Below are 21,108 nucleotides of genomic sequence, written 5' to 3'. Positions count from 1 at the left end.
AAATGAGTCATGCTGAACAAAACTAATCAGTGGTTGATGCTAGACTTTGAAGTTAGTTCACATCCCACCTAGCTATAGGGATCTGGAACAAGCTAAACTGATATTGTCACAAGGGGCCTTTGGGTTGAACTACATGAAAGAACTAGAAAACTAGAGAGAGATAGAGCATGAATGGATGGATGAATAAATAGATCTTTACTGACTTTATGCTTCATACAAAGTGATCTAATTATATATACAAGTCAACATTATATACATATATATATATATTATGAATTACAGACAATTAATATAGCAAACTGTTTAAACATTGCCCTGAACTTGCTCAAAAATTAAAGATTGTAAAAAAAATCAGAGAGCCACAGAGACCTATAAGAATTCAATTCAAGTCCCACTGCTTTCCATAGTGAGTAGTGCACAGGTTATCTGGAAAGCAAAGGGACTTGAAATACCAGAATCCATCACTTCACAATGAAACAAGGTGAGGGAGGAGTTGCATTACACCGTGGGCCCATGGGGGCTAGGAAATGGTTAGTATAAATTATACATGGACTGCCATGGTTTCCTTTCAATTTGCTAAATAGATTTGTGTAAAGAAGATAATACATACTGTATATATTTTTTGGAAGTTCAGTGTTTATGCACTATTTCTACATAAGTCTTTTCCCTTTAAAGCAGCTGATTCCATTTTGAACAATTGTCAAATTGATCTGGTCTGATAAATGTGTCCATTCATTATAAAAATTTCCTGACAGTAAATAAAGTGTGAAATTGCTAGCAAAACTTCAGTTCAAGTTTAATAAATCTGTTTCAGGTTTCAATGGATTGCAGAACTAGGATATACACGTACTTCATGGGGGTTGGTTTAATAACATTTGATGGCTTTTGTTCCCTGGCAGTCCCTGATCAAAAGGTGGTGCCTCATATGCCTTTCCTATTTGTGAAAATCAAGTTTGGGATGTAAACCTTCATAGATGCACCAGTTTTCTTCATCAAAGACTTTTTTAAATTTGACTAAAAGTGCTCACTTGCTCCAAGGTTGAATAAACCAATATAACTGAAGGCAACATTTTATCTTTTTTTAATCTTTTTTCTAAAAAAAAAAGATTTGATTAAAGTGGTTAAAAACAAAATTACTTCACAGGAGAAAATGTCGCCAATTATTGAAAAAGTGCTCAAAAACAAATATTTTCCAAACAGAAAACAAAGGCAAAAGGTTCAGAATCTGAATTTTCTTTTCAAAATGTTAGTAAAAAATGTTTACTGTTGTTTTTATTTAAGGGAAGGTAACAATTATCATGAGGCACCACTCTCCAAACTTTTAAATAAACATGCCACATAGAAACACAAGTAAGAAATGAGCAAGCAGTGTTTCCTCCCAAATACTTATATATTTAGTAAGCATTACTTGGATTGAAATTGCTGTGAAATGCCTCATATAGCTGCAGGCTGTATATGACATGACTCTTGAACTGTTGCTCCTACCTGCCAAGTTGTGCTTAACTGCAGAGAAGGTGCATCTCTTATACTTGGCACCACTCACTGCACAATGGCTCTTTGCTATGCAACAATATACTGTAAATGGAATATCTCTTGTGTGTGACCTCTATCAATTCAACTGAGGTGAGCAGACTACAAGAAGCAGCAGTTTATAGTAGTGACTTACAAGCTGTTTGCTTAATAACTGTGTGTGAGACTGACAAGTAACAGTGATATCGGGGTCATGGATCAGTGTCAGGAATGGAAAGTTATTTACAGTAAGGCCATGCACAGTTGTCAGTCATTCGCTTTTCTAAAACATCTATTTAATGTTTAACTTGTGCATATAAAATCTGTAGAAATACAATTTCTAGTTATAAACCTCTCTAGTGATAATGTGGTGGGTAGAGACTGTACTTATTACAGTGCTTTCTACATAAGCTTTTTACACTTGTAGGAAGGCTGAAAATACCTATGCCATCATCCGTTACTCACTCTGTCTGAAGCAGAAGAGTTGTCAGGCCTAATTTTCAGCCAAAGACACTCACAAACTAGTAAAAAAAAACCACCAAATGGAATTTCAAAAGTAGACCAAAAATAGCCTTATTAGAATGTTAAAAAATCTTTACAAACAAAAGAATATATGTGAACATATCACTTTATCACTGTACTCTCAAACGTTGAAGCGCTGACCACCTTATAGTCCACCTTTTAGCCCTTTCCAAGGGATGCCCACCCCTAAAATGTTTCATTCTCATTGCCTACCAGACTGACAGGTGTGACCAGTGATTGCAGGTTACTGTAGTATAACTTCACCCAGAGGTGCTCCTGGCACGATTAACTTGTCTCAGATGGCTGTACCCCAAAGGTTACCGGGGCTGCATAAATTTGATCCTGGTAACTTTAAGAGACAAGATTCCATTAATAAACTTAAACTCCTTTAATTTCACTATCTACATTTCTTCCTCAGCATCCTCTTCCTTGCAGCTATATCACTTCCTAAGTCCACCTTCTTGCCCAGCCTGACGCTCTGCCTAAAAGGAAATCTAAACCCCCACATTTTAATTTATGTAAGCTTATACGGAGTGATTCTCTTAGAACTTTTGCATTATACTTTCATTTCAGTTTTTCAGTGTTGAGATATTAACATAGTTTTAGATAAACTCAGAAAAGTCCAGTTGGTTTAGACATAATTTTACTAGATATTGTATATCATGACCTGGATGAATGAGAATCTTCATAGACTTGTGGCAATATAGTTGAAAGGGACAGATGCCAGGTAAAGAATCCAGTAGTTTATCTTAGTCATTCTGTATTTTTTTAAGTTATGCTACATTTGAGGTTTGTATCTATATTTCTTCTTTTTCTGTCTTTTAGGCCAGCAAGTGGGCTTTATGGAATTGACAGCATGCCTGACCTACGCAGGAAGAAAACAATTCCCATTGTCAGGGATGTGGTGAGTTGTACTTTGTACAGTGTTTGCTAAGCATGTTTTCTGCAACATCTTTAGTGTAGCCACTTAATTGTGGGCAGTTTTGTTTACTGTTTCTATTTTCTTGAAACAGTCAGTTATTGCAAGTGCTTGCTGTAATGCTGCATTTAAGCTTCAGAATATTCTAAGGAAATCAACAGGAAGTTTAAGCTTAGTTTTTTATCCCTGAATCACATTAAAATATGCATACGCTTCTTTTATGTGATAGCGCTCACATTCTGCTAGTCATTCATACAGCAGCAACATAAAAAATTGAATTGCATATTGCTGGGATTCAGGCTAGATAAATTGATTGTAAGTTATTTTTACAGTCATGAAATGTTTTGAAAATCTATTTTATCATAGCTGTTTATTTAATCAAATACATTTCTAGAATCTGTTGAAATCGCCCACTTGCTGGCACACAGGCGCACCACAGTTACTTTTACTTCCACAGCTTATACGTGCAGTGTGTATACACTATAAGCATAAGTTGCCAGTGTTTCATAGAAATAAATATATGATAGGAATATGAGCAGTGAATCGTACAGTCAGATCCCTTGAGAGACTTTTTTTTACACATTCTGACTGCATTAATGTAGCAGATCATATATTATGGGACAACCTGAACCTGTTAATAAATGTAAAGAAATGTGAACTACTTTTTCATTTTGCCTTTAATGGGTAAACAAATATTTCTTGGCAAAGATCTTGAATTTGTGATTGTGTTTTATTGGATGCTACTGTACTAATGTACCTAACATTGTTTTCAAATTTTCTTCTTCTTCTTAATCTCCAAAAATCGTAATCCCAACTCTTAACTCCAGGCCATGGTGAGTGTCTCTCTTTACCCCTTTTCATTCACTTTTATAGCAATTTCTTGGGTGCTAATATTTTATGATAAAAGCAAAAATGCTCTCTTAGGTTAAGAGAATACAGATAAGAGAAAGCCCAGAGTCTCCTTCCAATAACTGTAATGCAATCAGCCTAGAAGCAGCTCTCTTTATAAAATTGCATGTGTATGTAAATTGCATATACAGAGTGGTACATGATAATGACTATTCAAAATGATATCGGAAATATCTTAATTGTGGCTTTTTAATTGTCATAGGTTGTAGTCCAGTCAGTCCAAGGAAACAGGCAGACAATTCCTTGCAAAGAATAGTATCCTGCTTCAGAGCCTGTTTTTTTTAATTGATTTTTTGTTCCTATTAAGTCCATGTAGTGATAAAATGCCCAAACACGGGAAAGAATTAATTTACCCCAAATAAGCTTCAAAAAGAATAAGTCATTTATGTTGGGTAATCCCCGAAACCATATAGGTCTGGAGTAGAGGATCCTGATGACAAAATCATAGCTGCATGAGTATATTTATATCTAATTAGGAAAAGCCTACACATACAGTCATCTTCTATTGATTTAGTCTAGCTGCATCAGATATAAAGTGCTCTGGCATCTTAATTTATGAGTTGTGTGTTGTATATCTTTACTGACCACTGTATTGATGAAGAGTATGTAAGTGTAGGAGAAACACCATAACCTGCACAATTCATTGTGCTGAAGCACTAAAGGCCATATTCAATTATCTATTTATTTAACCTCCTTGGAAAACCACTTATGATAACAGCAACCTTATATCCCTATAAACTCCTTTATAACATCTGTTTAATCTCTGTTACTTTTATAGTAATGATATGGCTTATAAATATTCTTTATATTTTTTCCTGTGTATGCATTATTCCAAGCCATGCATTTTGTGTGGAATTATTTAGAATGAATGTACAACTTTCTAAAACAATCTGGTCAGTTGATTGTTTTCCTCCTTTTTAAGCCTCCTAATTAAGATAGTAGCTTTAATAAAATCTGCTCTCTCGCCCCTGTTTTAGTCAAGGTTTTGTGAATTTTGTATGAGACCAATATCTGTCCAAGAGGCTTAGCTATTACAGGATATTAGGGTTTTTTCCCCTTCTGTTGAAAAGACTGGTTTATTAAAAAGTTTTGTAAAAGTCACAATGGATAATACAGTGGCTAAATGACACTCATTTGAACATGTTTATTAATGGCAAAATATGTTATCCTTTCAGTATTTGCTAGGGCTAAACTACAAATATTATGAACATCTGCTTAGACTATGAATCTCTTTAATCTTTACTAATGTATTGCACCCAAGCTGTTTCTTTTTTTGTTGTTTGTTTGCTTTTCGCCATTGTCTTTCAGACTTTGCACTTTACAAACACAGCTCAGCTGGTCCCAAATGAGAGGGATAGAGATTCAGTGTTGTGTTGATAATCACTGGTTATCTGGAAAGCTCAACTGTTTTGTCATTTGACTAATAAGAAGATGCGCTATACCTTTAAACCTTTATACCTATACCATGTAAAAGTCATATACTATTGTGTGTGTTTGCATTCATATTACATTTGCATTTTCTTGCAGACACTGGCTGCAAGGAAAGCTGGGATATCAGTAGCAATGGGTATCCGGACATTTGTAAACAATGAGGAGTTGGTAAGTGCATTCCCTGTAAAAATATTCAAATTAGTGAACTGATCCTAAGCAAGAAAAAAATGATGAAAATGTCTATATGATTTACTGCAGTGATCCCCAACCAGTGGCCTGTGAGCAACATGTTGCTCCCCAACCCCTTGGATGTTGCTCTCAGTGCCCCCAAACCAGGTAGTTATTTTTGAATTCCTGACTTGGTGGCAAGTTTTGGTTAAATACAAAAAAGATTTTCTACCAAATAAAGCCCCCTGTAAGCCGATAGTGTGCATAGAGGCTGCCTAATAGCCAATCTTAGCCCTTATTTGGCACCTCCATAAACTTGTATGATGCTTGTGTTGCTCTCCAAGTCTTTTTACATTAGACTGTGTCTCACGTGTAAGAAAGGTTGGGGACCCTTGATTTACTGTTTACAGTAACATCTTTGATAAGCGGAAATGCACTTGGCTGTGTGCAAGAAATGGAGGACCAGGCAGTGCAAACTGCCTAAAAAACTTGTTCTTGCTAATACACTTGCAATGCAATGTTGACAAACAACTGAAAAATCATTCTACTTTTGGACAAAAAAAATGATGTATGTTTCCCCTTCATGAGGCACGTGTTGCTTCTTTTTATTTTAAAAGTATTATTAGTTTATGGAGAGGAAATTCTAAACTCACAAGTGAATTTACACCCACCTTAGATTTTAATTAATGTCAAGCCAGTTCACACATATTTAAAAGTGAATGCTTACAAGCATAGATACAGTATACATATAAATTTAAGTTACTTAAACAATGGATATCTGGCAAGCAGGTTGGTCATCTATGTAAGGTTCACTTGTATAATATCTGTCAAAATTCCTCTGATTCATCTGGTCACCCTGCAGTTAATTAGTTGGATTTCTACATAGATGTGCAGCCCACACAGTTCTGGTTTGACCCACTGCACATCAAGGCACTAGTGAGAATCATCAACTGGTCTATTTTTTTTTTATTTTTCAAAGCTTGTTATGTTGTTTCAGGGTTTGATGGGTGAAATGACTTTATCAGGGAACCTACACTATACTTTATAGAATATGTACATAATTTACCCATTTGCTTTTGAAATGGAGAAATGGAATTTATAACATATTCTGTAAAGCGCTGTGTAAATTGATGGAGCTATATAAATAATAATAATAGTAAACAGGTTAATATCATAGCTGGGTATCAGTGATTTACAGTCATGATTCAGAGTACAACAGTAATAGGCTTAAGGGCTGGCTTTTATTTGTTTAGTGGGTCCATAATCAAAGAAACTAAACAGAGAATGTGAGATTTTTCTTTATCAAATTATGAGCAGTAGTAAATGACTGATATGTGGACCAGTTAGTGACTACTTCCTATTAGTGATGAGCAAATATGTCCTGTTTTGGTCTTCCAGAAAATTCGCAAAACTGCTGAAAACAACCTTTTTCTCACTCCATATACATTTCAGTCAAAGCGCATTTTTTCTCAGGAAATTTTTCATTGCAGCGAATTTTCGCAGTAGTTTTGTGAAAAAAACAGGCAATGGCAAAATATGGAATTTCATAGAGATTCCACGCCTGGCAAAAAAAAATTTGCTCATCTCTACTGTTAATTTCCAATGGTTCAAGACATGATTAATTTATCCAGCTCATTTCATTAAAACAAGTATCTCATCGGCACAGACTTCCTTCTATATTGAAAGAGAATACCATTGGTATCATAAAAGTCCTCAGAGAACATTGAATAACAATCCGTCTTTTATTTAACTCAACAGAAAATGCATGTGTTCAAAAAAACACTACAAGCGCTGATCTATCCAATATCCTCGACCACACCTCACAACTTTGAGGTTTGGACTGCAACAACGCCAACCTACTGCTATGAATGTGAAGGCCTGCTTTGGGGCATTGCAAGGCAGGGTATGAGATGCACAGAGTGTGGAGTCAAATGCCATGAGAAATGTCAAGACCTTCTGAATGCTGACTGCTTACAAAGTAAGTGTCTTGCATCAACTATAGGCAAAAGTAATGATCTCTTAGACAGGTATTAATATAATCACTTGTACATGATGAGGTAGATGTTGTATTAGTATTTATATCAACCCTTTAATCAAATGCTATGTAGTGCAGGGAGAATCACAGGCTCTATGAAATGAAAAGGTTTCAGTTTAGGTTTTTGCTTTAATTTCCTGAAAACTGTAATTTTATTCAAATTGCATTACATTCTGATTGCTAGTGCATCATGCCATTTATTTGTCTGCAGAAAAGATCTCATTAAAAGAAGGGAAGGATGTTTGTTTCATTGTGAAAAACTGAAAAGCAGTGCAGCTCAGTAGATACATTGTATCCCTAGGCAATATTTTTTGTATATTCTTTTTTTTGAAGTTTGCACAAAACATAGAAACCTGATTTACATTCCATCATCACATTCTGGATTTCTGGAAATCAATGTATGACTACCCTTTGGGGTTTGTTTTGTATAATAAAGGTACATGGTACCTGAGTGTATTACAATATATGGATTATGCACTATACTCACAAATTTGCTCTGGAAAGAGAGCAAATGGAGAACAATGGAATTATAAATATTTTCACGTCTGCTTGCTAGATAATTAAGTCTTTATTTTAATATCTTTATTATAAAGATTGCTCATCATTCACATCAATTGTTGCCCCATGGAGCTTACAATCTAATGTGACAATAATTTGAATAGCTTGCCATGCCTTTGCCTGCTTTTGGAGCCACCACAGCTGCAGACGAGTAATTGACTGGCTGCATGTCCTACATTGGGTGTGTGCTGGTGATTACTTTATCATTAATTGCATAAACATATGTCATGCCATAATCCCATGAATTGAATTATAGTAATTGCTTGTAAATGGCGTTCTACATGCCTGCTTTTCTAATATTCCACTATTTAAACAAGAGAAGATGAATTTCCCTTGTGCTAGACTTTAGTGTGTTATTTACAAATGCACATTTAGTGCATCAATAAAGAAATGAGAAGTGTTATTACTTTGAGTTATTAGCTATTTCTCTACTTTGTCTCAAAAAGAACACAATTTCATCTTGCGAAATGGAAAGAAAACCTATTAAAATAAAGGCACTAAGAATGCCATGTTAACTCGAGCAACTCATTTTTTTTTCTTTTGGCATAGGCAATCTATTTTCTTGTTGCAACTCAGATTACCATCATTTTACATTTTAAAAAATGAAATTGCAATAATAATTTGTTAAGTTATGATGCAAAGATTTAATGATTGCTTGTATACTTCACAAGTTATCTCTATAGACATTAAAACTTTAAAGCTTCTCTAAATTAAACACCTTTTCCCTTTCATACGCTCCAACACTCTATGTGCCCTCAGCCTAGCAGGACCTTACAACCTGTTAATCTCTTTGTTTGGGTGCCCCAATGGTTCTTAGGGCCTCATCTCTTCTTTCGTTACATTCTCTCTCTTTGTGACCTCATCACATTCTTCAGTTTCTCTGACAGTATTACCCTTGCGCTCATTTCTCTATACACTGCCTCCCAGGCCCTAAGAGCAGAAAAATCTCTTCACAATACAGTTAACCAAACAAGCTGAGTTGTGCCAAAAACCTTTCTCCATGATTGCACCTTGCCGATGGAATGCTCTACCTCCTTGCAGCAGGAAAACTCCCATACTAGTACTTTTCTCAAACTCCTTAAAGGAACAGTAACACCAAAAAAAGTGTATAAAAGTAATAACAATATAATGTACTGTTTCCCTGCATTGCTACAACTGGTGTGTTTGCCTCAGAAAGACTACTATAGTTTATATAAGTTAGCTGATGTGTAGCCATGGGGGCAGCCATTCAAAGGAGAAAAGGCACAGGTTACTTAGCAGATAACAGATAAACCCCCATTATATGGGGCTTATCTACTAGTTATCTGCTATGTAACCTGTGCCTTTTCTCCTTTTTTCCAGCTTGAATGGCTGCCCCCGTGGCTACACAGCAGCTTATTTATATAGTAGCTTTTCTGTAGCAAAAACACCAGTTTTTTTGCAGAGCAACAGCACATTATATTTTAATTACTTTAAAACACTTTAATTTTTTGATGTTACTGTTCCTTTAAAAATCACTTTCTAGAAGAAGCACTTAACTAGTCATTGGCAGTTCCCCCAACCTATTCACCTCTTTTTGTTTGTGTCTGTCTTCTCTTTTTATTGAAATATCTCTTTATTGGTTTTCTAAAAGGGGAACAGTAGCGAGAGAGAGAGAAAATACAAAGATAAAGGGAACAGAGTTTGCAATAAGTACAACCGTGGTACAAAGATCTTGCCATTCTAGAGCAAAAATGGGGGAGGGGTATGTTAGTAAGGGCATAGAGGGAATCTGGGGGAGCATCCCAACCTTGTTTACTAGAATATTGGCCTAATACTAAGCACCTCTCAAGTATCCAGGCCATCCATAGTACTATGTTATGGGCTTTAAGTCCTGTATTTTTTTTGTCCTTCTCTTTTTTTAGATTGTAAGATCTTAGGGACAGGGACCTTATCCCAATTGTGTATTAAGCACATACACATAAATTAATTCATTATCACTGTCTAATTTTTAATAACTGTACCCTTGTTTGTGCATATGCCTTGTAAAGCACTGTGTACATTTGTGGTGCTATATAAATACATACATAGAAAATCAGTGTATATGCAGTGTGAAATTGAGGTAATTTATAAGAATGAGGATAGCTATACTTAATGGGGCATTTACTATTGCTCGATTTTTTTGGTTCGGGTCTTTTGCTGAGTATCTGATTTTGTACTGAAAAAAGGGGTTCTTTTGCAACTTTTTTCAGTTTGGATTTTTTGATAAATGTAATTTATGGAGATAAGTTAAGTTGTGGTTTTAGAAGAATATAAAACCACAAAAATCTGAAGGTTAATAAATCCCCCTTAAAGTAATGATATGTATAATATTAAGAATAAGACACTTGTTGAGTATTGATCTACACCAAAAAAAACATTTGTTCCTCTCTCAGCATAAATGCATCCTGCAAATGTTTTACATACAAACTTTTCTACAGGTTTATTTAATAAGTGTGAACTTTGGCACAAAATCAATGTTCTTGAAAGAAATCTATTCCGCAACACAACAGTGTAAATATAAAAGCTAATGTTTAAATTATGTGAAACAGCTGTGACTATACAAATCTAATTTAAAAAAGAGTGAACTTTCAGTTGGACAAAGCATACAGTAGATCTGTTTCCATAAGAGCTGCAGAAACTGTTATTGGAATCCTCTGGGTGACAGTCATAATTTAATTATGGTGCAGAGAAACAAGAGCTGTAGGATCAAAGTGAATGAGTCAGTGAATATATATATATATGTGTGTGAATCTTGAGCTTACTGAATGACAAATTCTATAATGTTTTAGTTAATTTCCATACTTAAAGAGGCTATTTTATTGCAGCACTTAAATAAATATGCTTGAAAATTTTAACATGCTGGGCAGATATGTGGTACTGGTATGGAACCCATTATCTGGAATGCTCGGGACCTGGAGTTTTCCAGATAAGGGATCTTTCTGTAATTTGGATCTCCATACCTTAAGTCTCTTAAAAGATTATTTAAACATTAAATAAACCCAATAGGATTGTTTTGCCTTCAATAAGGATTAATTATATCTTAGTTGGGATCAAGTACAAGGTACTGTTTTATTATTACAGAGTCTATGGGAGACGGCCTTTCCGTATTTCGGAATTTGTTGGATAACGGGTTTCCAGATAACGGATCCCGTACCTGTAGCACAGAGAGTAAAAATACACATCTCTTAAAGTAGATGTTCACCATAAATGCAAAATAGGGATGCACCGATTCCACTGTTTTAGAATCTGGCCGAACTCTGAATAGTTTGCCAAAATACCGAACCAAATCCGAATCCTAATTTCCATAGGTCAATGAAGGGTTATGAAGAGATATTGAAGAGAACCTTGTGCTAAGCACGCAGTGAACAATTTACAACTTCCGTGTTAAAGTTACAAAAGGTCACATGATTTTAAGGATTTGTCTTTAGTTTAGTCAAAGGCATGGATTTATCGAAATCTGAGTCCTGCTGAAAAAGGCAGAATCTTGGCAGAATCCCAAATCGAATCTTGGAATTGGTGCATCCCTAGTTTTTCATATCTCGTGGATGGAATTGGGCTTAATTACCTTGGCAAACGTACAGCAATGGAAGACCACAGGAGGGGGGCTGAAAAGAAAAATTAGTATCCGCAAATAAAAATAATAATACAATTAAAGCCCCACAGTCAATCTGTGACCCCAGCAAACAGATAGATAGCGTTCCCAGTTGCAAGGCAGAAAAAAACAGAAAGGAAATGATAAATAATTTGAAACCATGCAGAATAAATAATAACGGCCAGTTGAAATGTTGCTTAGATTGTGTCTATCCATAACATACTAAAAGTGAATATAGTATTTAACATTCTCTTAAGGTGAATATTTACCAAACAGCACTTAAAACATCAATAACACAAGAAATTGCAAATCTAAAGAAGGATCATGAGCAATTGTTGTAACTTCTATTACCGACCCTGCCTGCTCACACTTTCACCAATCTAATTGCTGGGTGACATTTTTTTAATGATTATATTGGATTTTTTTGTAAATTCCTTAGAGAGGATCAGAATATATGCAGATTGCATTACAGGATCATATGGTACACTGTCAGACAGCCCAGATGGTGTTGACATTTTGCAACCCACCAGAGTGTATTCAATCCATCCCTAATTGTGATCTTTGTTTTCCTGAAAGCATTAAATGTTCTTATCTAGAATTGATATCACATTGAACTCTTTTTAATGATCACTTTAGAAAGTCTAGTGTTTCATTCTACATCTGGGTTTCGGAAAATCTCCTGAACGAACTTTAGAAAGGAAAAAAAAAAAGATGCCACCATAATGCATATACAGTATAATATCATCTAGAGGACAGTAAGGGGCTTAGGTTAAGCATGTGTACAAAGGCTAAGATATACAGCATTCTTTTTGTTACTTTATACACATAAAAATGTATAAATGTACTTGACTTTAATGAATAAAATGTTTGACTTTATAAATTGTGGCAGCTAAAAAGCCTGTGAAACACACAACCTGCTTCTCTTCACACTGCCCCAATCTTCTTAATCTCCTTCAATCTTCAGATCCATTTAAACAGCTCCAAGGTTGTTATACTTGTCAGGTGCAGGAAATAACCCCTGACATATACTGTTTATCCTTAGCAGACAGTTTTATCCATTCTCAGAAACTCTGATAAATCACCACATATCCACTGTGAAAGCTACAAAGAAACAAAAATATGTATGTATCTTTCCATCGGGCTACGCTCTCTGCCATGGAATAAAAAATAGCTTTGAAAGCAGCCGGCAAAGTGTTTTACTAAAGAGACAGTTGTTTAAATTTACACTCTGGGCTTTAGAGCTTAAGCACAAATTGTGGCATATTTTATCTTGCATAGAAAATAAAGGAAAATACAGCCATAATGAGTTCCATAGACTTGTAAAGTTGTCTGTGGCTGGGACATTAGCAAAAGGATTTTATATCTGTATAAACACCATTGTGCATTCCACCGGTTTCTGTTTAGTAGGGTTGTAGTCTTCAATTTTAGTGAGAAGATTTGATATGTCTCTGGGCCATTAAGTATAGATATTGCCTTTTTCCTTTATATTGATGAGCAAATCCACCCACCCACCATTACTAGCATCAATATCTGCAGAGTTTTATTAAATCATACTATTTGGCTCTGGGTTCAAGGTCGCTATATTCTTTCAGAAATGGTCGCAAAACACATGCACAGGGAGACTTATTTATAGACATTTGTACTAATTATGGGAGATATCATATTAGATGACAATACAGTTAAGTACAGTATCATTCCGGGAAAATATAATGGCTGCATCCAGAAGAAATACATAATTTTTTTTAAAAGCAATTATTTATCATTAGTAAACATATCTCAAATAATAATAGTATGGCTCAAAATATGCCTGTCATCATAGTAAGAAGCTAATCACATTATCTAGCTAAGGGCAATAAGGATATCAGGTTGCCTGAAAGTCATATATATATACTGTATATATGGAAAGTTTCTACCTAAACTGAGCCTGAAAATAATAACTAATGGCAACACATGACAAGATCACAAGATTTTGTTGAAAGCCCCATGCCATAAGTAGGTACATAGATCCCACTTGGTGTAGTCACAGAGGTTGGCAGTAAAAGACCCTATGACTGAGCTTTCAATCAAAAAAGGAGTTTGGGGTTGGTGTAATGGGTTCATTTTTGAAATGCTTCCAAGATTTTGAAATAAACCTCTTCACTGCACTGTCAGTCTGTGGTCCCTGTGGCAATGCCCCAGCTGTCAGGGTCAGAATCTAATTTTGAAGGATTAGAGATGGGATTTACATATACCTTGGAGTTATAGAGTTTGCATCATATTGCATTTAACTGGTGGTCAAGAGGTTTATCAACCATAAGTTATGTTAAGTAATGCCAACCTTTATTTAGAGCTATTTTTGTAATGAATTGTGAGCTGTCTTATTACTAAAAATCTATAGTCTGCTTGAAGTGGAACTTTCCTATGGAAACGTGTCAAGTTTTGTTGCCATTATGATGCTCTGCGCCCAGAGATGTATTTTGCATCTGTGTTTATTACACCTCTAATGAAACCTCTATGAAATGATTATCAGTGTATGCCAAGTCTCCTTTCCAATACCTCACACTTTAAGAGGATCTATTGTTATTGGAAGAGTCTTGGAAGGGATAGACTGCTGGATTTATATTCTGAATTGGCAGAAAGTTACAGTAATAATAAAGTAATGAGCTCCAGTGAGGTTACTCTTGGCCATAAGGCTATACCATTGAAAAATAACTTGGCAGCTATTCTTGGCTATTGCACAGACAGTTTATATATATGAGCCAAGTATGTCACAAATTTGACAGGCTAGACAGTATGTGAGAAGAGGCTATCTTTATGCAAAACCTGGGGAAATGCATAAATTGCATAAACAATTACTTTATTAAACACTTTTTATTATGTACCCTACACAGTGCTTCATGATAACACAATCATATTATACTATACTCAGTGCTTAGCCAAAAATAGGTCTCATTTACTAACATAGATGCTATATTACACAAGTGCAGATGCAGAACCTAAGAGGATACATTTTCTATTTTATCTTGTGGAACCAAGGAGAGAAGTCAAAGCCCGACCCTCAAATGTATAATTCCATTTATAAAATCTGTGTGCTTCTGTGTTTTCTTTATATTTTATTTAGAAAAGTGCTAACTGCATTAGTGTTAAATCAAATGCCACACAAAAGCCCCCACCAAACACCTTTAGATGAAGAAATTCCAATGTATGAAACCCACTTATTGTACAGCGCTGCAGAATATGTTGGCGCTTTATAAATAAATGTTAATAATAATAATAATAATGTCTTAAGGTGGCCATACAGGGGCCGATTTTAGCTGTCGATAACGGTCCTTTAGACCAATTCAGCAGCTTATCTGCCCAGGGGCCAAAGATCAAATTAGCCCAATATCGCCCACCTGTAGGTGAGATGAGTGGATCTTACAGTGTATGGTGACCTTTACAGTGCCCTCCATATATAATCTATATATTTAATTAAACTACAAGTCTAAAGCAGGCTTCATAAAGAGTAAGCACTGATCAGCAGAAGTTGGGGATACCTGCAGATGTCTTAGTTTACTTGTGCTATTGTTTTCTCTAAATTAAGGCAATAAAATAAAAACTGGCACTATTCTTTCATTAATGGTTGCACCATTCTAAGTGTTTGTGTTAACATTGTGTTGATTATTGTTCCAGATTAGGCGCAGGCACTAGAAATTAAATTAAGGGGTTATTTATCAACATTCAAATTTTTTACTGCAATTAGTTTTTTGAGATAAAACTTAAATTTTTTGAGTTTTTTCACTTTTATTAAAAAAAAAAAAGTAATACAAAAATTACACAAATCTGAGTTTTGATAGATAGCCCCCTGTTATTGGAAAAGTGATACAGATACATCCCATTTGATTTTTTGTAAGGCTATTGATTTCTCAGCCTCATTCCCACCCCCCCCAGGAGGACAGGACACGTTTAAGAGATGTAAGGCAGCAGTGCTACCCCATGAGTCACCATCCTGGCCCCCATCTTGCCCCTTAAAACTTATAGTCTAAGTGGGAACATAATTTACAGACACGAATAGGAGGATAATAAGTGCTGCTATGTATGTGGATATAAAAGTAAGTCTTATATCTTTTATAATGTTATGTTCACAAATGTATACTGAAAAATAATCTAAAAATCTAAATCAAGAAAGTGTGTTCATTAGCGAATGACTGAAATGAAGAAGGGCCATTCAAGCCCTGTTCTCAGTTGTGAGCTCAACACTACATTAGTTTGAAGACAGGCTGTTAGTTTCTGATATGCCCTTCAGTGCAATGACTCCCCTGGCATCTGCTTGTTGCTAACAACATCACATTCATTGCAACTGCCTTTTCTTGCCTCTTTTTTATCAAACATTATTAATTTTCTAAATTGCTAATTAACATTATTATATAGAAAGTGTTGTTAAAGAAATCATGTTAAAAGAAAAAGAAATTCACCTATCAAGATGATTTTGCTTCCAGCCATATGCAGAATGGTTCTTTACTATGTCCTGTCTTCCATTTCAGTCTCTAGGCTTCCCAATAGAATTTCAATGATTACTGTGATTGAATTCATCCACCTTATTGTCTTTTTCTATTACTTGGGTCTACTAGTTATCAATAAATTTCCATCCGACAATTTAATTTTTTAAGCAGAAAAGATAACAGTTAGGACAATTCTGATTTTTGTTCTAAGGGATACATTAATACACTTCAAGACCTTCTCTAAGGCTATCACTGTGGTTCTTTCAAGTGCTGGGGAAGATAAAGATATACTGCTGCTCAGTACAGCAATGTACTGTATTTCATTTTCTGTCTTTGCATGGATAAATAGGGATGAGCAAAATAATTCAGCAAGCAAGGACTTGTGGCGAATTTCCGTGTTTCACCATTGGTGGATTATCTCGCAAAACAGGCGACAAAATTTGCAGCGGAAAAAAAATTGTTACACGCAACAAAGAATTGTCACCCACACTAATAAAAATTGTTGCACGCTTAAAAAAAAAGACGCATGCAACAATTTTTTTTTACAAGCAACATTTTGCATATTTGCAAGATTCACAAATTTTTCAGCAAAGTGAAATGGGACAGGTTCGCTCATCACTATTGATAAATATTATTAAGACATATTAATATAAAATGTAGAACTAAAGTTTACCTGTCTTTCTAACAAGAACAGTTTTTGTATCAGGTCCCCAGAACAAAAACAGACCTAAGAACCCTGATGATATTAGCTTAGAACATATTTCTTCCCTTTATTCCTAGACAATCTTATAAAAGGGTATGCAAATGTATGTGGTTATAAAGTTACATCGTATAACTTACCAAACAAATATACTGTATATCCTTGTTTTTATTTTTTATAAAGTTAAGTTCTCAAACTTATTCTGGAAAAGAATCTACAAATTGCCCATTTTATATAAACAGAACTAAACCTAAAAAATACGTTATGCCCATTTTTTGACAGTCAGAAATGTTTAACAAATCGACACATTTATCAAACCTGATATTTGTGTCAGTTTATCAGAATGTGTTTGACTGTGTGTTGACAAACACCATTCTGGTCTATTGCATGGTAGTGCTCAGCTGAGCACCATCATCTGCCTGAATCCATGCCCCCTTAATTTAGCATACAGAGAGATATATTTGGACTATATTTATATGTGCTGAAACAAATCCTTGTGCCTGAAAACCAAGTGTAATGTTTGGTTAGGAAAAATAATTAAAATGCAGAATATGCCATAGAATGTACTTGCATCAGGAAGTGTAGTCAATGACATACTTACATTTTTTGCATCCCTGTAGAATTCTGTCCATTAACAAATTTAATTAGCAGAGTGATTAAAGCTGGCCAGACATGCACCAATATCATCGTACGAAACCTTGTGTATGGCCACTCAATGAGACGACCAATATCGCAAAGGCTGCGGATAGGAAAGAATGTACGTGTATGACCACCTTAAGAAAAGAGAAGACAAACATCCATTGCAGTTTGGCATTTCCTGGTTATTATATGAAAAAGGTTATACATTTATCTATCCCACCTGCTGCTAAAATAAACTTATATTCATATGCCAAATGAGGAATTGGTTGGTGCATGGGGAAATTCTTTAAGGGTGATTACAAAAAATGGTAAGTGAAGGAAAACTGAATGTAAAGTAGATTCATAATGGCCATGAGATGACGGAACATTCACTGGAAAGTTTAGGCATTTTATAACAAAGTGATATGTCGTAGTTATGTTCAAGTTATTGTCTTATTGACTACTGTAACAAAAAGTATTTCAGCACCCAAGAGGCAATCATGGAGCTAAAGCAAAAAACTGTATTTCGGTGCTTAGAAATATTCCTTTTCCTCCTCTCATATCGCTAAGTAAATACCTAAAAAATAATAAAGGTGAATTCAGTTTGCTACAAGTGGACTTAGTGTGTTTATTTCCTTCCTTATAAATATTAGTAACTTCTGTTTTCAGGAGCTGCAGAGAAAAGTTCCAAGCATGGCGCAGAGGACAAAACTCAGAACATAATCACTGCAATGAAGGAGAGAATGAAAATCAGGGAGAGAAACCGACCAGAGGTTTTTCAGCTTATTCAAGAAATGTTTCAGATCAGCAAAGAAGACTTTGTGCAACACACTAAAGCATCAAAGCAGAATGTTTTAGATGGAACATCCAAATGGTCAGCTAAAATAAATATCACAGGTAACAAAGAATGGTGCATGTAGGGCATGGTTTAACAGTTTTTAGCTACAATAATAGTTTTGTGCTCCTCTAAATAATGCACCGTGGCTCTGAAATTAACCATTATTATTAACAGTGTTGCTTCTGCCAAGTGGCAAAGTAACATAGTAATTTGGGGTGAGAAATCTGCCTACCTGCTAGCTGATCCAGAGGAAAACCCTACCTGAAAACTTTTCATGCTTTACCCCTTACCAGCTTAGTTGCCCTCTTTAGACTTAATATTGTGCCATTTGAGCAGTGAAACCCAAACTGCAAGGCATATTCTATCAAGAAAAGTCCTCTCACCCAATATGTACCCATTTTTTTGTTTGCCTTTGCCTTTGCAGTTGCTGACTGGCATTGCTTGCTACAGCCAAGTTTAGTACCCACAAGTATCCCCAGGTGATTGGGAATCTTGCCACAGATGGCACATTAATGTCATAAAGCTGCTCCTGGCAATTTAAAATGTGAATAGGTTTTCTGCATTGCTGACCACGGTCAGACTTGAGAAGGGGTTAAACCACAGATGTACTAGGAAATATGTAACAAGTGACTGTAACATATGAAAATGGAATTTAAAGGAGAAGGAAAGTCATTTTGGCAGTTTACTGCCAATAGATTTGCCACATTAGTGCCACCTAGAACAAAATGTTTATTCTGCAGAAACCATTACCATACCTGAGTAAACAGCTTTAGAAGCTTTCTCTGTTTGCTTAAGATAGGAGCTGCCATTTTAAGGAGGGGGGGAGCAGGAAAGGGGAGAGAGAAGAGAACTGCACAGACTCTGGCCACCAGAATTAAGGATGTTTCTGAGAGAGGAAGTCAGAAACTGGAACATCATGTTTACAAAAAAAAAGACTAGAAATCCTGAGTTTCTTTTTATATGCAGCATTACTGTGAGTGCTTATGGCTGTATTTACATAGACATTTCTGATAAAGCTTACTTAGTTTTTACCTTTCCTTCTCCTTTAAATGATTTCCTACTCTGCTCTCTTTTTTTTAACATCATGACCTTTATTGATCGTTTGTCACATAATACATGTACATTTTGTTATACATCAGGGTTGGAAGCTTTGAAGCATTTGTTACAGTTTTCAAGAGTGCTTAGCATCGGCATTGTACATATATATGTCGGTTTACCGGTTGAGATGGTTTATTTACAAGGTCCAAAAAGTAAAGAAAATAGAAGTAATACTGAAACACTTTAAATTAACATAACATAACATATGATACAATAGGTGACGAGCGTTATTACCAATCAGAATAGCGAGCAAATTCAGAGGTGTGAGGTTTGTCGTGGGCGTGTGGTGGGTAGGGTGTGTTGGTTGTCGCTCGTTCAGTAGTGGGGCGTTAGCTTTCTTGGGTTGGTATCTAAGGGGGAGCCAGGAACCCCACGTTTTCTCATGCTTCTTGGGGGCTGCTCTTTAAAGGTATAGGTATTGCATACAGTCAATGTATTTCTGCATTTGGTCTAGCCATGTTTGGTGGGTTGGAGGGTTCACATCTTTCCAGAGGTGTGTTATGCATCTACGGGCTTGAAATGAGCCCTGTCGTATCTACTGTGCTCTCTTTATTTAAACCATGTGCAGTATTTTAAGGCTGAAGCTAATACTTTTCAGTTTGATGGCAGTGCTCATATAATTTTAAAGCAAGTTTACAATTTCAGTAATAAAAATATTCTCTGTATTTTTATATATTTCTTTTCAGTGGTTTGTGCTCAGGGTTTACAAGCTAAAGACAAAACAGGTTCAAGCGACCCATATGTCACTGTTCAAGTTGGAAAAACCAAAAGAAGGACTAAAACGATATTTGGCAACTTAAATCCAGTATGGGATGAAAAATTTCATTTGTAAGTATATTATTGTTATTGTTGTATCTGGTGATGAATACATTGAAGTCAATAGGCGACATTTTCTACGCATGGCAACAAATTTTTATGTGCATTAGTCAAGTCAGTGGGCTATTTTTTTGCAACAACTTTTTTGTCTCAGCTACTTTTTGTCTTTGTCAATTTTTTTTTGCCAATGGTGAAATGGGGAATTTCACTGCAAATCCATGCTTGGTTAAAAAATTAACTTATCCCTAGTTGTATCCAAAAGTATATGCTTATATAATACACAAGAGCCATAAATATCCTGTAAAGTATATCTTTATAAATGGTGCTTAGTGAGGTCTTCAGTTATAATCAGTGCTTAGTGATATAATTTCTCTTTACTCACTTTATTCACTGAAACTTGAGTATTATATTAACTAAAGTACCCCCTGTTGTAAAATATGAGGATATTAGAAGTCACCTTGGAACTCCATGACTCAGCCTTGGGCCTAGTGTTTTTATACGGTCATGAAACTCCTCGTATAATATCCTTTTATTTTACTATATGGGTACTTTATAAAAACTGTAAAATGACTGTATTATATTATTTTCCTGCCCCCCATACTACTGTGTGACTTTATATAAACCTTTAGTTGCCACACAGACATGACAGTAACAGCCTATAAAAAGAATGTCATGATGATTCATTTAAATGTCTCAAGGTAATAAAATATATTGAAAGTCAATTTAACAAGAGAATTGATCACTATTTGGTTCAATGGTGCATTATTATGCCACCGTGGCAACGTCCTGAATTGCATATAAAGCAATACCTGTCTTACACAGAGCTCACCGAAACATAAAGGTTATGCATTATCCTTGCTTGTTACATGTCAATATGGGCAAGTTATTCAAACATGTTAAATGACAATCTGTCAGTAAACACATCTTGGTAAATA

General features: G+C 35.4%; 1 protein-coding gene across 3 annotated transcripts in view; it reads left to right on the top strand.

The window, feature by feature from the left end:
- unc13c (unc-13 homolog C) overlaps nucleotides 1-21,108 on the top strand; it is a 232,196-nt gene that overhangs the window by 83,887 nt on the left and 127,201 nt on the right. For all 3 annotated transcript variants that reach the window (XM_031899178.1, XM_031899177.1, XM_018092423.2), the window contains 6 exons: nucleotides 2,857-2,935; nucleotides 3,778-3,783; nucleotides 5,387-5,458; nucleotides 7,217-7,436; nucleotides 18,091-18,318; nucleotides 20,044-20,185. In XM_031899178.1, coding sequence (XP_031755038.1) covers nucleotides 2,888-2,935; nucleotides 3,778-3,783; nucleotides 5,387-5,458; nucleotides 7,217-7,436; nucleotides 18,091-18,318; nucleotides 20,044-20,185 — 716 coding nt within the window. In that variant the 5' untranslated portion in view covers nucleotides 2,857-2,887. The remainder of the gene's footprint in view (nucleotides 1-2,856; nucleotides 2,936-3,777; nucleotides 3,784-5,386; nucleotides 5,459-7,216; nucleotides 7,437-18,090; nucleotides 18,319-20,043; nucleotides 20,186-21,108) is intronic.

This window comes from Xenopus tropicalis, chromosome 3 (assembly GCF_000004195.4).
Source record: "Xenopus tropicalis strain Nigerian chromosome 3, UCB_Xtro_10.0, whole genome shotgun sequence".
NCBI lineage: Eukaryota > Metazoa > Chordata > Amphibia > Anura > Pipidae > Xenopus > Xenopus tropicalis.
This window is presented reverse-complemented; position numbering and strand designations above follow the sequence as displayed.